This window comes from Halichoerus grypus, chromosome 7 (assembly GCF_964656455.1).
Source record: "Halichoerus grypus chromosome 7, mHalGry1.hap1.1, whole genome shotgun sequence".
NCBI lineage: Eukaryota > Metazoa > Chordata > Mammalia > Carnivora > Phocidae > Halichoerus > Halichoerus grypus.
Genome location: NC_135718.1, coordinates 67,082,070 through 67,101,777, shown reverse-complemented (window position 1 = coordinate 67,101,777; position 19,708 = coordinate 67,082,070). Strand labels below are relative to the sequence as shown.

Genomic DNA, 19,708 nt, shown 5'->3' with positions numbered 1-19,708 from the left:
TCCCCACCGGCACCCTCTACGACCAATTCCCGCGGCTGCAGGCAGCACTCTGACGTCATTACCGCGCGCCCTCCCCCGCACCCTGCACACACCGTTCCGATCACACCCCGCGCCTCGGCGCTGCGCTTTCACGTCTGATCGCTCGCCCTCCCCCGCCTCCCCAACAAAGCCCGCGCCTCGGCGCTGTGCTTTTACGCCATCACAGCGCGCTCTCCCGCCTCTGGGTGTTCAAGCTCCGCGCGCGAGCCGAGCTTCAGCCCCACGGGCGGAATCCGCGCGCCCTGTGTCGCTTCTGCGTTCCGTCATGTTCCCGGCCGTCTCCTCTCCGCGGACACCGGGGCCTGGGACCCGAAGGGGCCCGCTGGGCGGAGTCGGGCCGGGCTCCACGCCCCGGGCGACTAGCAGGAAAGGTCTGTCCTTGGCGTCGGCAGTCAGCTCCCCGGTGCTCTTTTCGCCGGTCGGCCGGCGTAGCTCGCTGAGCTCGCGGTAAGTGATTGTCCCCGGTTCAGTCTGGTGACGGATAGGCTTATGTGCCTCGGCGGGCCTGATGGGATAGTGTCTCCAGAAGCCTCCGGAACCGGGGGCGGCGGGGAAGAACGCCAAAATTTTGGGGAAATAGATCTTCTCCATCTTTGCGGGTAGTTATTTAAGCCTCGCTTTAATTTATCGAGGCTTCACTTTGCACTTTTCATGGAATTAGCTTTGTGTAGAAGTAAACAAAATGGATTTCAGTCAGTGGTTACCTGCCTCCTTCTTACTACCCCTGTTTTCCGGTGTCAGTCAGTCATGAGTCTTTTCATCTGTGAAAAGGCGATAGCCTGCTTCACTTAAGGCCAAATCAATATGAAATCCTTCGACGATGGTGACAAGGAGCATCTCCAACCCAGGAAAACCGTATAATGCCTAACATAGTTATTGCCATTAATATCTGCTGATTAATAGTTACGGGAGTTTTGGCCACACAAGTTAACTTTGTAGCTAAATTAATAGGTATAAGGCTTTCCATAGCAGTGAGTTAAGAGTGGTTTTGTTAGCAAATAAAAGCGTGGCACATCAGTCCACATCACCTGTTAAATCATGCTCCGCACCCACCGTTTCATAATTAATCTAGAGCTTTAGAAGGTAACGTGTTTCTGAGTAGTTTCCTCTGAATTCGTCTACCAAAAAAGAACTTTGTTTTGCAAGAAAACTTACATTTTGAAAGTGCTCTTCAAAGTGGTGATCTTGTCAGTGTTTTCTACTCATTTTGAAAAAAGTCAGAGAATAAAAGCTGTATTTAATGTGTGGTTTTTAAAATCTTTTCTTACTTTCTAGTGATTATTTAAAGAAAAATCTTTGTTATAACAGTATGTCAACAAACAAAGCTCACTTAATCCTCATGATAAGAGAATAAATTTTATACTGGTAGCTTTACATTATTTTTTGAATGTTAACAAAGTGAGGAGATACTATTTCAACTGCTGTATCTGCTGTTGAAGAACAGGTAACAGCAGATACTCATGACTCTAGTATCTTGGTTGCACAAATCTGGGGGTGCCTGAGTGGCTCAGTCCGTTAAGCGTCTGCCTTTGGCTCAGGTCATGATCTGGGGTTCCTGGGATGGAGTCCCGCATCAGGCTCCCTGCTTCTTCCTCTGCTTCTGCCTCTCTCTCTCTATTTTTTAAGAATAAATAAATGAAATCTTTATTTTTTTTTTTTTTTAAGATTTCATTTATTTATGTGACAGAGAGAGACACAGCGAGAGAGGGAACACAAGCAGGGGAGTGGGAGAGGGAGAAGCAGGCTTCCCGCTGAGCAGGGAGCCCGATGCGGGGCTCGATCCCAGGACCCCGGGATCATGACCTGAGCCGAAGGCAGATGCTTAACGACTGAGCCACCCAGGCGTCCCAATAAATGAAATCTTTAAAAAAAAAAAAAAACAGGGGCGCCTGGGTGGCTCAGTTGGTTAAGCGACTGCCTTCGGCTCAGGTCATGATCCTGGAGTCCCGGGATCGAGTCCCGCATCGGACTCCCTGCTCGGCAGGGAGTCTGCTTCTCCCTCTGACCCTCCTCCCTCTCATGCTCTCTGTCTCTCATTCTCTCTCTCTCAAATAAATAAATAAAATCTTTAAAAAAAAAAAACAACAAATTTGGTAGATTTCATAAAATTTGCCTGATGAGGGCAAAATGGGTGAAAGGGAGTGGGAGGTACAGGCTTCCAGTTATAGAATGTGTAGGTCATGGGGATGAAAAGTACAGCATAGGGAATATAATCAGTGATACTATAATAGAGTTACATGGTGACAGACAGTAGCTGTGCTTCAGTCACTGTTTTGTACATCTGAAACTAATGTAACATTATGTGTCAACTATACTTCAATTAAAAAAAAAAAAGTTCCAGGATTGATGAGAGCTTAAAGATAATCTAACCCAGGGCGCCTGGGTGGCTCAGTCGTTAAGCCTCTGCCTTCGGGTCAGGTCATGATCCCAGGGTCGTGGGATCAAGCCCCGCATCGGGCTCCCTGCTCAGCAGGGAGTCTGCTTCTCCCTCTCCCACTCCCCCTGCTTGTGTTCCTGCTCTCACTATCTCTCTCTCTGTCAAATAAATAAAATCTTTAAAAAAAAAAAAAAGATAATCTAACCCAGTGTTTGTAAAGCTTTTTTGACCACAGTGTAGAATAACTCTAGATTATATTCTGTTTTTCGAAAATGTTGATTGAGACCCTCAAAATGACCCACAATTTGGAAAATACTGATCTAGTCCAGCCTTCATATTTCACAGCTAAGGAAGCAGTTATAAAAAGTTTAAGTGAATAGAGCATGCGTCTGATTCCTAGAGCATAAGAGTCAGAAGCCATTTTTCTAGATCCTATCAGTTTTTTTTTTTAATTTTTAAATATTTTATTTATTTATTTGAGAGAGAGAATGAGAGAGAGCACATGAGAGGGGGGAGGGTCAGAGGGAGAAGCAGACTCCCTGCAGAGCAGGGAGCCCGATGCGGGACTCGATCCTGGGACTCCAGGATCATGACCTGAGCCGAAGGCAGTCGCTTAACCAACTGAGCCACCCAGGCGCCCAGTTTTTTTTTTTTTTAACAAAAAATATATTATACAGTACACATGAGCCAGAGTTTTTTTGTTTTTTTTTTGGGTTTTTTTTACTGTTACACCTCATCATTCTTCTTTTTTATCAGAGATCTTCTCTTTATGTGAAAATATGTACCTTAAAATTAGGATAATGGAAAATTTTTTTTTTAAAGATTTTATTTATTTGACAGAGCACAAGCAAGGGGAGTGGCCGGCAGAGGGAGAGGGAGAAGCAGGCTCCCCGCTGAGCAGAGAGCCTGATGTGGGACTTTATCCCAGGACCTGGGATCATGACCTGAGCCCAAGGCAGACGCTTAACCGACTGAGCCACCCAAGTGCCACAAGATAATGGAAAATTTTAAGTTATGGTTCAAGGAATGTGGTCTCTTTTCTTTAGAGGAACACCTACACGAATATTGCCACACCACTGTGTAACTGAGTCTATGAACTACGATGTGAAAACATTTGGATCTTCTCTTCCTGTTAAAATAATGGAAGCCTTGACATTGGCTGAAGGTGGGTGTCATTTTCCATTTGCCTCTATTAGCAATTCAGAATGCAGCCTGGCTCTGGCTCAGATTGAAATTTGTGCTTTCTCTGATATACCTTCACTTAAATGGGGTAGAAACAGGTAATGTATTTGGTTTTCACTGTAATTGAGAAATGTAATGAATTTGAGAAGCAGAATGAGTTTATTTTTAGCACAATCACATTCCTTCTTTTATGGTTGTAAACACTGCATATGCAAAACTCGGTCTGATTTCAAAAGTTGATCGGGTGTATGAAGTTTAGCTTTAAAAAAAATCAAAACACTGCCTCACATTATTGGGTGTGATAATACAGTAAGGTCAAGTCTTACTACCTCCATTTCTGGATCCTGTGTAGTATCCCAGAGGTTATATGTACACATTAGTGTTATCAGTGTGGTGTATCTTTAGAAGATTCTGTTGGCAGAGAATTAGAGTGGAAGTTTGAAAGATGCAGTCACACAAGTGTTAGAAAGGCAGCGGTAAGGATGAGGGGTTGGGTGACTTGAAGAGCAAAGTTCAGAGCATCCTCAGTGATGTTCCCAAGGCATTTTTATTTATGATGCAATTATAGATTTTTGTGATTTTCTGGAACAGTGTTTTTCAAACTGCAGGTAGTAACTGAAATTAGTTTAGTGGCTCATGGCCAGCACTTAAAAAAACAGAATGCAGAATATCAGAGTGCATTTCATATAACAGTGCTTGATAACTTGTTTGTTTTATTTAAATTGTATGTGAATGCATCATGATATAAAATGTATTTCATACTGTGAATGATAATCAAAAAGGGTTAAAGTACTCCATTCTAGAAAGGAATATTTCTCATCAACTTGAACTTGCCTATCTTTCCTATGAGTCCTTGAGAACTCAGGTACAGTGGTTTTCAGACAACTAAACTTCCACTAACCTCTGTCATGCACTGTTTTTGTTTTATATATTTATTTTTAAGATTTTTAATTTATTTTTGCGAGAGAGAGGGAGAGCGCACGCAAGAGAGCATGTGCATGCGCAGGGGGAGGGGCAGAGTCGGAGACGCAGACTTCCCACTGAGCCGGGTGCCTGATGCGGGACTTGATCCCAGGACTCTGGGATCATGACCTGAGCTGAAGGCAGACACTGAAGGTGACTGAGCCACCCAGGCGCCTTGCACTGTTTTTGTTTTAAATATATATATTTTTCTTTACTTTTCTAAAAATTTCAGCTTAAATTATATTTAAACCTTTTAACATACTCCTGGTTCATGCCACCAGACTTTTAATAACAAATAGTACACAGCCTCAGAGGAGAGAGTCCCTAGAAATTAGGATGTTTAAACTGAGGGGTGTGTAAACTGAAAGAACTTTTCCCTATATGGAAACCTACCAAGTGCTGTGTGTTAAGTCAGAGACCTCAAGGGCTTACCAGTAGAGTATTTGGAGCTGCTTTATTGCTTTCAGAAAAAGAAAATATTGAGCAGATATGCTCATTCAGCAAAAAGCCCACACTTAGCCTAGGCACGATTTAGTATTTTAGCTTGTACATTATTGATGCCTTTTATCTTGCCCTTCTTTAGGCATGCAGAGCTCAAATTAATTAAATTTCTAGGGCTAACACACTGAGGTGTACTACCAGTGCTTACTACAGCAATATACTAATTTAGTTTTGTCAGTTAATATGGGATGTAACCCACGTGGTGTCTAGGTGGCTCAGTCGGTTAAGCGGCCGGCTTGGTTTTAGCTCAGGTCGTGGGATTGAGCACTGTGTGGAACTCTGCGCTTAGTGAGGAGTCTGCTTAAGATTCTCTTCCTCTCCTCCCTCTGCCTCTCCCTCGTGCTCTCTCTCTCTCTTTCTAAAATAAATAAATAACTCTTTAAATATCTCTTTAAAAAATATGGAATGTAACCCTTGATGTCTGCATATAGTGAAGTGATTTATCATACTTTTAAAGAAAGTATTCGAAAATCACATTCTTTTGAAGGAAGTTTTTCCTTGAAATTTTTAATATATTTAATGGGAGAGATTATTATTTCTGTTGCTGTATCAAAGTAAAATTACAAATGTTACTAAATATTATAGAAAGTAAGATACCTGTTTATAACCAATATTAAAAGATATTAAACCTAAGTCCAAAATATACTTTTTGCCTTCAGATACATTTCTAAATGTGGTTATCAAAGTTAAATGGATTTCTTGTTTTGGATATTTATGATTCTTGAATTACTCGAGAGCATTTTTGATGAGAATGAATCTTTTTTTATGTGGTAATTACTTTTTTATATATATAGACACACATATACATAAAGAATGTAGCTATAAAGAAGATCTTGGTAAAAGGAATTTTAAGGTTTTTTTTCTTCTTTTTGTTTTTTTAACAGTTTTTCTTATTAATGCTTTAAGTTTAATTATGTACTTTTTTTTTAAGTTGATGATCAGCTGACTGTTCACATAGATGAAGGTGGATGGGCTTGTCTGGTCTGCAAAGAGAAACTCATTATTTGGAAAATTGCTCTGTCACCTATTACTAAGGTAATTGCTATTTAGAAAGCTAGAAGGAGATAGAGGAGAGGATTACCAATTGGCTCTTAGTTTTTACCCTAAAGCTCTAGAGTTGTTAGAGGACAGTAATCTGAATCTACTCAAACATTATGGATTTGCATTTTTGTTATGATATGAAATACTGAGCATGCATATACATTTTTGTATTGGGAAAAAAAAGTTTCTCCCATTTAATTTTAAACTAGATCCATCTTATTTACATTTAATAACATTAGAGACTTCAAAATTTTTAAAAGATTTATTTATTTATTTATTTGAGACAGAGAGAATGAGAGAGAGAGAGCACATGAGAGGGGGGGAGGGTCAGAGGGAGAAGCAGGCTCCCCGCCGAGCAGGGAGCCCGATGCGGGACTCGATCCAGGGACTCCAGGATCATGACCTGAGCCGAAGGCAGTCGCCTAACCAACTGAGCCACCCAGGCGCCCGAGACTTCAAAATTTTTAATGAATGTTATAAATGTCATGTCAGTCTACCTAATGAGGTTTAAGGCTAAATGCCATCCACATAAGCTAATGAATTGAGTTTTTTTATTTCTAAGATAGGACTGTTTCACTAAATCTGCTGAATGATGCTCAATAGGGAAAAACAGGGGCATCTAGGTGACTCAGGCAGTTAAGCAGCCGACTCTTGATTTTGGCTCAAGTCATGATCTCGGGGTCCTGGGATTGAGCCCTGCGTTGGGCTCTGTGCTCAGCTGGGAGTCTGCTTCAGGATTCTTTCTCCCTCTGCGCTTCCCCTCCCACCAAATAAGTAAATAAGTCTTTTAAAAATAGGGAAAAAATGATACCAATTTTAGTAGTTACTAGTTTAACTTTCGGTTGTCAAGTTTCTCACATAGGATTATCATTGGTGTTTCCAAGAACTTATTGTCAGCAACCTAATTTTCCTGTGTGTTCCATATCAGGCATCCTTCCTTGCACCAATCACTGGTCTGTTGTTACTGGGCCATTGTTCTATTGGAACTGGGGACTCGTGCTTATGTGAACTCTTGGCATCTGTGGCCTTTGTACTGCTGCTGCCTAGAAAGTAGTATTTGTAGTTGAGAGCATAGGCGAGGAGACGTCCTGGGGGCCGTGATGAGTTAGCAGAAGGAGCCTGATATCTGGCTGAGGCTAAGAAATATTTCTGGACAACTTGGTATAATTAATTATTCTGTGGTCATGCTGATTTTAGATGTCAAATAAACAAATCAAGACTAGCCTGGGAGAATTCCATACATACATCTCTTAACCAGTAGACTTTTTTTAGTCCAGAAAGGTATTGGGCTAGTTGATATTCAGTGTCTGGTCTACCTTTTAAGTTTTCCTGATTCTGTATCTCTTAAGATACTTTGTTTTGAAATTACTGAAAGCCCTGATGAAAGCCTGATCAAAAAGATGTGAGAAGAAAGAATATTTATAGAATGGTATTTCCAGCAGTGAATCAGAATCTAAAATATGCAGGGAAAGAAAATAGTGAAGTCAAGTGCATATTCAAAAAACTTGGATTTGATGTGAAAGATTTTTTCTTTGGGTTTCTTCTTTAGTTATCTGTTTGCAAAGAACTTCAGCTGCCGCCTAGTGACTTCCACTGGAGTGCTGACTTGGTGGCTCTCTCTTATTCTGATACTGCAGGTGAAACACATTCTACTCAGGTAGGTGACTTAAATGCTTATTGAAATATATTTTTTTTAAATAAGGGAGTTGTAATATTAGAGGAATCATCCAACCTGATCCGGAGACATAACTGTAAAGCCACAGGAATCAAGGCACTCGTATTGGCAGATAGACACATAGAGAATGCAGTTACAGAGGTGGCCCTTTGATCTGTGACAGAGCTGCAACAGCAATTCAGTGGAGTAAGGATAGTCTTTTCAGTAGATGGTGTTGGGACCATTGGTCATCCTTATGCAAAAAAAAAAAAAGAGAGGGGCACCCGGGTGGCTCAGCTGTTAAGCGTCTGCCTTCGGCTCAGGTCGTGATTCCAGGGTCCTGGGATCGAGCCCCACATCGGGCTCCCTGCTCCACGGGAAGCCTGCTTCTCCCTCTCCCACTCCCCCTGCTTGTGTTCCCTCTCTCACTGTGTCTCTCTCTGTCAAATAAATAAAATCTTTAAAAAAAAAAAAAAAGAAAGAAAAGAGAGAGAGAGAGGAAGAAAGAATTTCCCCCTAAACCTCCTGTCTTATACAAAGATTAACTCAAAAGGGATCATAGATTTAGATGTAAAACATAAAACTATAAATTTTTGGAAGAAAACAGGAGAAAATCATCATGACCTGGGGTTAGACATAGAGTTCTTGGAAATCACCAAAAGCATGATTCATAAAAGAAAAAAATAGATAAATTGGACTTCCTCAAAATTAAAAACTTGGCTGTGTCAAAGACAGTGACAAGAACAAGAGACAAGCTACAGACTGGGAGAGAATATTCATAAGCCATATCTTATGAAGAACTTGTATCTAGAATGTAAAATGAACTCTCAAAGCTTAATAAGAAAACAACCCAATTTAAAAACAGGGCACAGGACTTGAACAGATACTTTACCAAAGAAGATATAAGGTATTACAGAGATGTTCACATCATTAGCCATTAGGGAAATGCAAATTGAAACAATAGTGAGATATCACAATACACCTATTACAATGGCTAAAATACAAAATACTGACACCACCAAGTGCTGACAAGGATGTGGAGCAACTAGAACTCATACATTGCTGATGGGAATGCAAAATGGTACAGCTACTTGATTTTCGCTTTCCACTGAAGTTGAAAGACACTTGCCATTATGACCCAACAATTCCATTCCTGGCTGTTTACCTCATAGAAATTAAAACTTAAGTTTACACAAAAAACAGTATATGAATGTCATAACAGCTTTATTTGTGATAGCCAAAGGTGGAAATAACCCAAATGTCCTTTAACAAGTGAATGAATAAACAAATGGGTTTCATCCGCAGAATGGAATACTACTCAACAGTAAAAAAGGAATGAACTCTTAATACAGCAACAGCCCAGATGCATCTCAAAGACATGCTGAAGTGAGATAAGCCAGTGCTTAAAGGTTACATTCTATATGATTTCATTTGCTTGACATTCTCAGAAAGACGAAACTATAATGATGGAAACTGGTTACCGGGGTTAAGATGGGGGAAAGATGTGATTATTAAGGGATAGTTAGCACTAGGGAGTTTGGGATGTTTACGGGACTGTGCTGTGTCCCTATATTGGTAGTAGTTAACATGGGTCTATACAAGTGTTAAAATTAATAAAACTGCACAACAAAAGGAAAAGAAAGTCAATTTATAGTCTGATAATTTTTAAAATATAAAAAGGAGGGGTTTTGTCCCCCCTTATTTATGTTAAATAGTAAATTCCCCTAGTTTCTTTTTATCAGTGTCACCAGACTCCCAGTTTCAGGGTCCTTTTTACTGTGATTGCCGAGTGTTATGATCTTGTTTCAAGGCTGTTGCTGTCATGGTTGCCACCAGAGAAGGATCCATCCGCTATTGGCCAAGCCTTGCCGGTGAAGATATCTACACAGAGACCTTTGTAGATTTGGGAGGTGATAAGACTTACAGTTTCCTAACAGCAGTGCAGGTATATGATGGGTTTTCTTTCATATTTATTGGAAAGCTGTGATTTGGCTTGGGAGTGATATGTGAATGACTAAAAATTGTTTTGGATAGACCACACAGGCCAGGCAGGGATCAAAAAGAGGCGAGAGAAGAATGTAAGGGTCTAGGAGTTGAACAGTTTGACAAAGGAAAGCCCTTCTAGGACTCTGAAATACCAATATTAGGTCGTAGCCCATGGTATTCATTTCTTTCAGAAACATTTTCTGACAGTGACTTAGAAACCCTTAGACATTATGAAAAATGGCTTGCTAATGTACACTTTGCAAGTTTACCAAAGAACAAAATGTGATACTTGATTTGTTGAACCTGCAGTGTGGTGAACCTACAGTTTAAAAATCAGAATTAAAAAAACACCACTCAATTAAAAAAACAACCAAAGTTTCTCTATGTAGAATTAATAGTATCACGTATTAGTATCATGTAATAGTATTCATAATTAAATCGTTTTAGTAAAATGACTCTTTTTTTATTCTTTTAGATTTGTTTTAAGGTACAGATGATAGATGATTTGTTTCTGTATCAAAGCATTTTGTGTTAATGTTCTTTATCTTAGTTATAGATGCATAACTTATTTACAATATTTGTTCATAGGGAGGAAGTTTTATTTTGTCCTCATCGGGAAGCCAGCTGGTTCGGCTGATACCTGATAGTTTAGGAAAGATTCATCAACACGTTCTGCCTCAAGGACAAGGCATGCTTTCAGGAATTGGTCGGAAGGTCTCTTCTCTTTTGGGAATTTTATCTCCAAGTAGTGATCTCATCGTAAGTTGATAAAATGATTTTGTTTTACAAGCTTGTTTCTTTATGAAATCAGTAAGTTGGAAGTTTCCTACGAAGTTGGTATTGCCTCCGTGTGAACACTAGCGTATATGAAGTAAAACTTTTGATCTTTTCAGTGAAGCATTTTTATCGTGATCAAATGAGTTCATACTAATCCTCTCACAAACCCTGTAACTTTGATATTCTTAAATCATACAGATTCTCTTATATGTACATTCTTTGAATTAAAACTGTTATATAAAATTACAAATGTGTTTAAGGACCAGTTTTGCTTTTTGACTTAACCAAAAGTGTGTTCTCCACTCCCATGACTCTGGCTATTTGTGTGGATGACTCAAATCTAGATCTGTCGGCTGGGCTTCTGCCTCAGGCTCTGGAATAGTGAAGGGAGGCAGATGGGAGTGAACCTGGAGCATCTACTCTCTGCTAGGGGCTCTATATTTGTTATCTCGAGTAATATGATGACCTGTAACGTAGAGCGCTTTCTCTCCAGTTTGCAGATAAGGAAATAACCTCAGTGACATTTATGTAAACTGCCTGAGGTTGCACAACTACTCCATGGCAGATACGTGCCCAACCTCTGATTGAAAGCACATTTTCTTCTCACTGTGCTGTTTCCTTCTTTTTTTTTTTTTTTAAGATTTTATTTATTTATTTGACAGAGAGAGATAGAGAGCCTGAACACAAGCAAGGGGAGTGGCAGAGGGAGAAGCAGGCTTCCTGCCGAGCAGGGAGTCTGATGCGGGGCTCGATCCCAGGACCCTGGGACCATGACCTGAGCTAAAGGCAGAAGCTAAACAACTGAGCCACGCAGGCGCCCCTGTGCTGTTTCCTTCTAATTGAGGTTGCTCTCATCATCTGCTTTCTTGATGGTCTTCGAACCTACAGCCTAACATGTCTGAAAACAAATTGCTCATATTCCCTCTTCTCTCACATTTTCTACACCAAAAGTGTGTGTAAAACTCGTTTCTCTTTTGGCCTGTTTATTTCTGTTCATGACCTGTCACTTTTTTCAGTGACCCCGGTATAAACTCTTCATTGTGTGTGTGTGTGTGTGTGTGTCTCCCCTGCTATAGCAAATTCCGTACTTACCAGGCACTATAGATTTGACTTCTGTCATGTCTCATTTTCATCCCTATCTTTTACTTCCATTGTTAAGCCCTAATCTGCACTCTTGGTAAATTTCCCCTAAGCTCTTGGTGCCAGTTCAATTTACTCTCTGTTGGCTCCCTTATCCCATTAGTGGCCAGAAACATGGTGACAGGAGAAATGGAGAAGATTAGGGCTTTAACTCAAAACAGTTGTGTGCCCAACTAAAAACATAACTGTACTTCATAACCAAGTATATACTTGAAAAGGTGAAATAATCTGTCTACAAACTTGCCATTTTCATTTTCCTATAACACAGCTCTTGAGTTCAAAAGCCATTGATAATATCTTGTTTACTGGGTTTACAAACTCACATTCAGGACTCTGCTGTGTGTCCCTAATTTTTCATTTGAGCATTATTTCTACTTCTTTTCTAGTTATAGTCTACATTCCAATGTAACAGGACTACTTGTTGTTCTCTGAAAGACTTTATAACTTTCCCACAACTATACTCTTTGTGGGCTGTCTGCTTTTGTATTTCTGCCTATGGAAATCTTCCCTTGCCTTCAAGGTCCATTTTAGGATCACTTCTTTCTTTGGAATATTAAACAAAGAATTCCGCTAGGATTACTAATGGAATACTTATAAAATATATAAAATTTGAGTTTCAGAAAAGTAGTTCATTCACATTAGAACTTAAAAATCTATAAACGTAACTTTTTTCTTCTCTCCTCTCCATACAGCTTTCAAGTGTCCTTTGGGATAGAGAGAGAGCAAACTTTTATAGCCTGACAAGTTCAAACATCAGTAAATGGGAATTAGATGATTCTTCAGAAAAACAAGCACATAGTTGGGATATAAATAGAGCCCTTAAGGAAAACATCACTGATGCGATTTGGGTAAGGAAAAATATTCATCTTTGTAATTCACACTTTTGAGTATATGAGAATGCTCATTTCTTTAATTGTTTTATTTATTAGAACATATTTCAATGCAGTGTAGCTTTTAGCGATCAGATAAACAGAAATAGGGCGTTCAACCCCTAGAAATACTGGAGCTCACTGATTTACTTAGTAGTTTTTAAAATGCATATATTATTTATTCAATAACTATTTGAACTGTTTAGTAGGTGCTGGGAATACAAAGGTGAAAAGAAATGATCCTTACACTCATGGAGCTTATGTTATTGATATTTTCATATAGGGATCTGAAAGTAACTATGAAGCTATTAAAGAAGGGGTCAACATTCGGTATTTGGATTTGAAGCAAAACTGGTAAGCAATTAGTTTGTCATCAAGAATATAGGTAGTTGTTTGGAAAAATAATGTTTGTTGTAGAATGATGAGCAATCTTGCTATCTGTTCTTCTAATACTATTTTCATCATACTTTTATACCTTACTAAATGGTTTTGTGTCCTTTTCTAGAGATGCTGGTTCATTTGAGAAATATAGGCAGTTCTCAGCTTTCAGCTGCATATTCTTATATTAGTAGTCTGCCCTAGCTCGAGACTCATCTTTCCTGCTCTCATGGCTGGAGCTTCTCTTTCTTCACACTGAGAGATGCCCTCCCTGCTGCTGTGTGTACTCCATGCTGCCATCCTTCCCTTCTCAGTGGAGATACCAGACATACTTCTCCAGCCCCTTTGCTTTAGTAAGCCTATGTTTGTGGTGATACAGAAGAAAGGAAGGTAGGGTGAGGTTTTGTCTTGGCAGTACAAGTGAGAACTCACTCAGGGTTTGTATTCACAGTGAATTTCCTTTTAGAGACAATGCTCCAAGTGGCGCTTAAGATCCTAGGTTAGTCTGATAAAGTTAATTTATCCTGTGTTATTATTTAGTTTTAATACCAAAGGTCATATGGAACTTAAAAACCATTTGTAACATGGCTTCCATGAGAAAGTTCATAATGAGTACAAATATATGACTTGTCATTCTTCAAAACACAACTTACCAGAAGTTAAGAGCAATTTTTATGTGTTTCAGAGTAATTTAGTTTATTTAGTAGAACAAATTCTACTTGTTTTTTGGAAGGATATTGCAGTTCTGCTGTATAATTTTTCTTAGGCTCTTGAGAATGTCAGTAAGATCCTTCTTTATAGTTTCTGAAAACCTTATAGGAACTATCAAAGAGGTAAAAATAATAGTATATATTTAATTTCCATAAGTGGCTTAATTAAATATAGTTTATGTGTTTTCATGTATCTTTTTTTTTTTTTTAAAGATTTTATTTATTTATTTGACACAGAGAGGGAAAGTACAAGTAAGCAGAGAGGCAGGCAGAGAGAGAGGGAGAAGCAGGCTCTCCACTGAGCAGGGAGCCGGACATGGGGCTCGATCCCAGGACCCTGGGATCATGACCTGAGCCGAAGGCAGCCGCTTAACCGACTGAGCCACCCAGGCGCCCCTGTTTTCATGTATCTTTACCAGACTTTCAGAAATTTAGAACTGCTGCTAGGACACAGCCCACGTGGGCATATGATGCAGACATTTTCACATAGTTTTCAGAATGGAGATGTGGACTGAAAAGAGAAGAGAAACGTGCTTAAGAATTGCTGGACTGGGTCAGAGACCAGGATCCTCTCCCCCATTGTTGTCATGCTAACAAGATGCTTGTGGGGCTTATGAGACACAGCTCTTGTTCTCCTAGTGATCCATACAGAGTGTCCATATCTGCATACCTTTCTTCTATTTAAGAATAGTGTTTGTCTTCCTGATGCTCACTGATGCTCCTTGATCTTTTGCTTGTTTTGGCCGGGTTTGCAACCTAGGCATATATTTTCAGGGAACAGGCTTATAAATTCTTTTACTAGATTATTACTGAGCTCAGATAGCCTCGTTTTAGATGTGAAATTGGATTTTTTAAGTCTTAAGTATATTATCTTGTATATAGTCATGTAAAAATTTATTGTTAAATTTTTACTGGTTTGCAAAATTTAGATTATCTACCTGTCATCTCTGCTACCTAAAATTGCTTCATGTTTTTTTTTTTTAAATGTGAAGATGTTTTTATAAAGATGTCAAATAAAACTGGTCTAGCACCACTCTCTAAGGAATTCTATTTGTTAGACATGTCTCCATGACTCAGTGGCACCCCAGTGATAGTCTTTAGAGTAACTTCAATACAGAGCCTTATCCTAGGTATAACCAACTCTGCCTCTCTCCTTGGTACATTCAAGACCACATTCTCTGGGACCTCACTTGGTTTCTTTTTTTTGTTTGTCTTTGTCTTTTTGGCTGTACTTTTCATCTCTGACCTGTTTATTTTGTAACTGGAAATTTGTACCTGTTAATCCCCTTTATCTATTTTGCCTATCCCCTCAGCCATCTCCCATCTGACAACTAAGAGTCTTTTGTTTTTCTGTTTGTTCATTTGTTTTGTTTTTAAGATTCCACATATAAGGGAGGTCATATGGTATTTGTCTTTCTGTGTCTGATTTATTTCACTTAGCATAATACCCTCTAGTTCCATCCATTTTGTCACAAATGGTAAAAATCTCTTCTTTATGACTGAGTAATATTCCGTTGTGAGTGTGTGTGTGTGTGTGTGTGTGTGTGTGTGTGTACTATATCTTCTTTATCCATTCATTTCATTGATGAGCACTGGGGTTGTTTCCATGTCTCAGCTGTTATAAATAATGCTGCAATAAACATAGGGGTGCATATATATTTTCAAATTAGTGTTTTTGTTTTCTTTGGATAAATAGCCAGTAATGGAATTATTGGATCATATGGTATTTCAATTTTTAATTTTTTGAGAAACCTCCATACTGTTTTCCACAGTGGCTTCACCAGTTTGCATTCCCACCAACAGAATGTGAGGGCTCCTTTTTTCTCCACATCCTCACCAGCACTTGTTAATTCTTGTCCTTTTTATTTTAGCCATTCTGATAGGTGTGAGGTGATATCTCATTGTGGTTTTGATTTGCATTTCCCTGATGAATACTGATGTTGAGCATCTTTTCACATGTCTGTTAGCCATCTGTATGTCTTCTTTAGAAAAACATCTATTCATGGCCTCTGCCTATTTTTAAATTGGGTTGTTTGGGGTTTTTTTGGTGTTGTTGTGTAACTTCTTTACATATTTTAGATATTAACCACTTATCAGATATATCACTTTTGAAATTCCATTCAGTAGGTTTCCTTTTTGTTTTGTTGATAGTTTCCTTTACTGTGCAAAAGCTTTTTATTTTGGTGTAGCCACAAGAGTTTGCTTTTGCTTTTGTTTTGCTTGCCTGAGGAGACATATCCATAAATAATGTTGTTAAGGCTGATGTCCAAGAGATTACTGCCTGTGTTTGCTTTTAGGAGTTTTATGGTTTCAGATCTCACATTTAGGTCTTTAATCTATTAGTTCCTTTTTATGCAAAACATTCTTCTATATCCTGTATTAGCTCTTTAGGTCACTGGCAGTATGTTACAAGTTTGGGCCAGTATTTTTGGATTCCTTTCAAGAGTCCAAGTAGAAATGATAAGAGTCCAGGAGCTGGGTGAAGATCACAGTGGAAAAAGAAATGAGAGCCATGTTAGGATTGCTTGATTTGGAGTGATGTCATTTAGTCACTAGCTGGGTTTCATTTTTTTTGTTGTTCTGTTTCTTGTTTTTAGTTGTCAGTAGAGGGCGCTTGCCCCCCATTAATATTTCTGAGACTTGAATGAAAGTTGCTGATAATAAATACTACTGAATGTTTTGGAGGGGTTGAGATTAGAGACCATTTAATTCTTTGTTGAGGGCAACAGGTTTGTTTTTTTTTTAAAGATTTTATTTATTTGACAGAGACACAGTGAGAGAGGGAACACAAGCAGGGGGAGTGGGAGAGGGAGAAGCAGGCTTCCCACGGAGCAGGGAGCCTGATGTGGGGCTCGATCCCAGGACCCTGGGACCATGACTTGAGCCGAAGGCAGATGCTTAACGACTGAGCCACCCAGGCGCCCCGAGGGCAACAATTTTGATAGACTTAAGAGAAACATATAAGCTTTAAGATAGAAAAATGTTTGTTTTCACATTGAAGTTTCTATAACTGATTGTTAAAAGTAGAAACGAAATGTTCCTCCAGACCAAAGTAAGCTTTAAAGAACAGATTAGGCCAGGGTTGGCAGCCTTTTCTTTGAAGGGCCCCAAACTATTTTAGGCTTTGAGGGCATGTGGTCTTCACTGCAGCTATTCTACTCTTATCAGTAATAGCATGAAAGCATCCATGGACAATACAGAAATGAGTGGGCGTGGCTGTATTCCAGTAAAGCTTCATTTATAAAAACTCAACTTGGGCACAGTTTGGCCTGAGGGCTATGCTTTGCCGGTCCTGCATTTGATGATTTGTTGATCTTTTTTTAAAGTCAGATTTATTGAGCTGTATTTTATATACAGTAAAATTCACCTGTTTTAGTGTATAATTTAATGAATTGACAAATGCAGACTCATTTGACTGTAAGACACAATCACGATATGGAATAGTTCCATCACCCCCAAAATTTCCTCATGTCCCTTTGTAATCAAACCCTCCTTTCCTTTCAACCCCTGGCAACTATTGATGTGTTTTCAGTTGCCTTTTTCTGAATGCCATATAAATGGGATCATACAGTATAAAGTCTTTCGAGACTTCCTTCTTTCACTTAGCATAATGCATTTGATGTGCCTTCAATAGTTTCTTCCTTTTTACTGCTGAGTAGTGGCACACTCTGTAGAATTACCAGAGCTGGGGCGCCTGGATGGCTCAGTCAGTTAAATGTCCCGACTCTTGATTTCAGCTCAGGTCATGATCTCAGGGTCATGGGATTGAGCCCCGCATTGGGCTCCGTGTTCAGCTCAGAGTCTGCTTGGGATTCTGTCTCTCCTTCTGCCCCTCTCCCCACTTGTACTCTCTTCTCTCAAATAAGTAAAATCTTTAAAAAAAAAAATTACCAGCATTTATCTATTCAGCAGTTGAAGGATATTGGGCTTCCAGTTTTAGGTAATTATGAATAAAGCCACTATAGCTATTTGCACACAGGTTTTTGTGTGAACGTAAGTTTTTATTTTTAAATATCTAGGAGTGGGATTGCTAGGTCATATGGTTAGTATCTGTTTATAAGAAACTGACAAACTGACTTCCAAGAGGCTGCAGATCTTTCTTTTTCATTGATTAGTGATGGGCTCCTGATTTTGGCAGCCGCATGGCACCCAGCAGACAATCCATGTCTCATCTATTACTCTCTGATAACAGTAGAAGATAATGGCCACCAAATGTCTGATGCGGTAACTGTAGAAGTCACTCAGTATAATCCACCTTTTCAGGTAAGATTTCTATCTGTAAATTAAATTACAAATGACAATAACGTACTGAATTGTTTGTCCTAACCGTTGTAGGGTCAGGTTCTTTTGAGAGATTCACCTGTAGGGCTTGGAAATATTTTTAAATAGCTGGTTTTTAGGCATTGCATTTTGTATATGTGCTGCCGAAGCGAGCACTAGGCATTGCATTTTGTTTGCCATCTGAGACTCATTCCTTTGCACAGCCTTAGCTAAAGAGAGATGAGAGTGGAAGCAGCTGATAGCAAGCAGTTGTTTAATATTGTAAATATTGTTGAATAATGATGATGTTCATAAGGAAAAGCTTAACTGTAAATTCATTTCATTTAGCCTTATATAGTATAGTATCTAATTTTGTTAAGTCTTTATTCTTAATATGACTGTAACTAAATACTGTAAGGAAATCGTTTAATTTGTCCTTTTGTTTCAAACAAACCTTATAGTTCTGATTATGCAAGAAAAACATGCTCAGTGTTAAGATTTCTCAGGCAATGCAAAAGAGGTGTAAAGAAATAAAATTACTTCTTTAATAACAAACAGTATATATTTTTAACATTTGCTGATTTCATTTAATTAGGTCATATACTATTTCTGCTTCTGATTTTATATATAAACAAATTAACTCAATTTTCTTGTGCTTGATATCTTCACAGTGAAGTAAGAACCAAAATGTTCACCAGGGGTCACTTATAAAGTATTTGCCAATTTTAAATCAATAATAAATTAATCTTTTTTTCTGACATTTTTTATAGGCTTTTAGTTAAAATCTTACCACCATGGAATTTTCAAAATTTGCTGATTATTTTTTTTTTTTTTTTTTTTTTTTAAAGATTTTATTTATTTATTTGACAGAGAAAGACACAGCGAGAGAGGGAACACAAGCAGGGGGAGTGGGGGAGGGAGAAGCAGGCTTCCCGCGGAGCAGGGAGCCCGATGCGGGGCTCGATCCCAGGACCCTGGGATCATGACCTGAGCCGAAGGCAGACGCTTAACGACTGAGCCACCCAGGCGCCCCTAAAATTTGCTGATTATTTACAACTCGACAAATGATTTCTCTTAATTGATGTTTATAAACTTACCCTGTCATATTTTGTAAATCATCTAGTGTTTAGGTTTTGACAAGGACAGTCTGAATTATTTTATCACTTTTATGAGATAGTGTATAAAAATATAAATTACAAAATTACACAAACAAGTATTTTTGTTTTAATTACCATTAAATGTAATCTGACGTTTTTCAGTCTGAAGACTTGATCATGTGTCGGTTGATGGTCCCAAACTTTTCAAATCAGACTGCCTATCTGTATACTGAAAGTGCTGTCTATGTGTGTGCCACAGGAACTGGGAAGTTTTCTCTCCCTCGGGAGAAAATTGTCTTTAATACACAAGGTACAGTATCAGTTTCAGAAAGGATGATTAATGACTCGTTAGTCATTCTTAGCAGTTTTTATTCTCTTTCCGTAAGTGTTGTTTTAAGCATGCCTCCAGGTGTTATTGAGACAGTACCAGAGCAGTAGTAGCTGAAGTCACAACCCTACTGAAATACCAATTCCCAAACTGTTATATTTATGGTCAAAAAAATAGTAATGTTTTCCCCCATAAGAGGCCAAGAAGCAAAACTCTGACACTAAGAAAAGTAATTGCTTATTCCTGGTTAGGCTAATTTATTCTGAGATGATGTTCTTTAAGTAAGTTTGTCCAGACCCCTAGCTAAGAAGAATCCCAGGTGCTGGACTCATGCAAGGGGGCTGGAATGACGGCAGAGGGTGGGGGGAGCCAGCCAGGAGTGAAAAAAAAGCCAAGCAGACAGTTT

The 19,708-nt window shown here is 39.0% G+C and overlaps 1 protein-coding gene across 2 annotated transcripts in view; it reads left to right on the top strand.

Annotated features, from left to right (window-relative positions):
- Window positions 1-199: 199 nt before the first annotated feature.
- The window catches only part of NUP133 (nucleoporin 133), a 67,870-nt gene continuing 48,361 nt past the window's right edge, over window positions 200-19,708 (top strand). For both annotated transcript variants that reach the window (XM_078077690.1, XM_078077689.1), the window contains exons 1-10: window positions 200-486; window positions 3,463-3,581; window positions 5,994-6,097; window positions 7,653-7,760; window positions 9,568-9,702; window positions 10,332-10,502; window positions 12,353-12,508; window positions 12,813-12,883; window positions 17,733-17,880; window positions 19,137-19,284. In XM_078077690.1, the coding sequence (XP_077933816.1) occupies window positions 305-486; window positions 3,463-3,581; window positions 5,994-6,097; window positions 7,653-7,760; window positions 9,568-9,702; window positions 10,332-10,502; window positions 12,353-12,508; window positions 12,813-12,883; window positions 17,733-17,880; window positions 19,137-19,284 (1,342 nt within the window). In that variant the 5' untranslated portion in view covers window positions 200-304. The remainder of the gene's footprint in view (window positions 487-3,462; window positions 3,582-5,993; window positions 6,098-7,652; window positions 7,761-9,567; window positions 9,703-10,331; window positions 10,503-12,352; window positions 12,509-12,812; window positions 12,884-17,732; window positions 17,881-19,136; window positions 19,285-19,708) is intronic.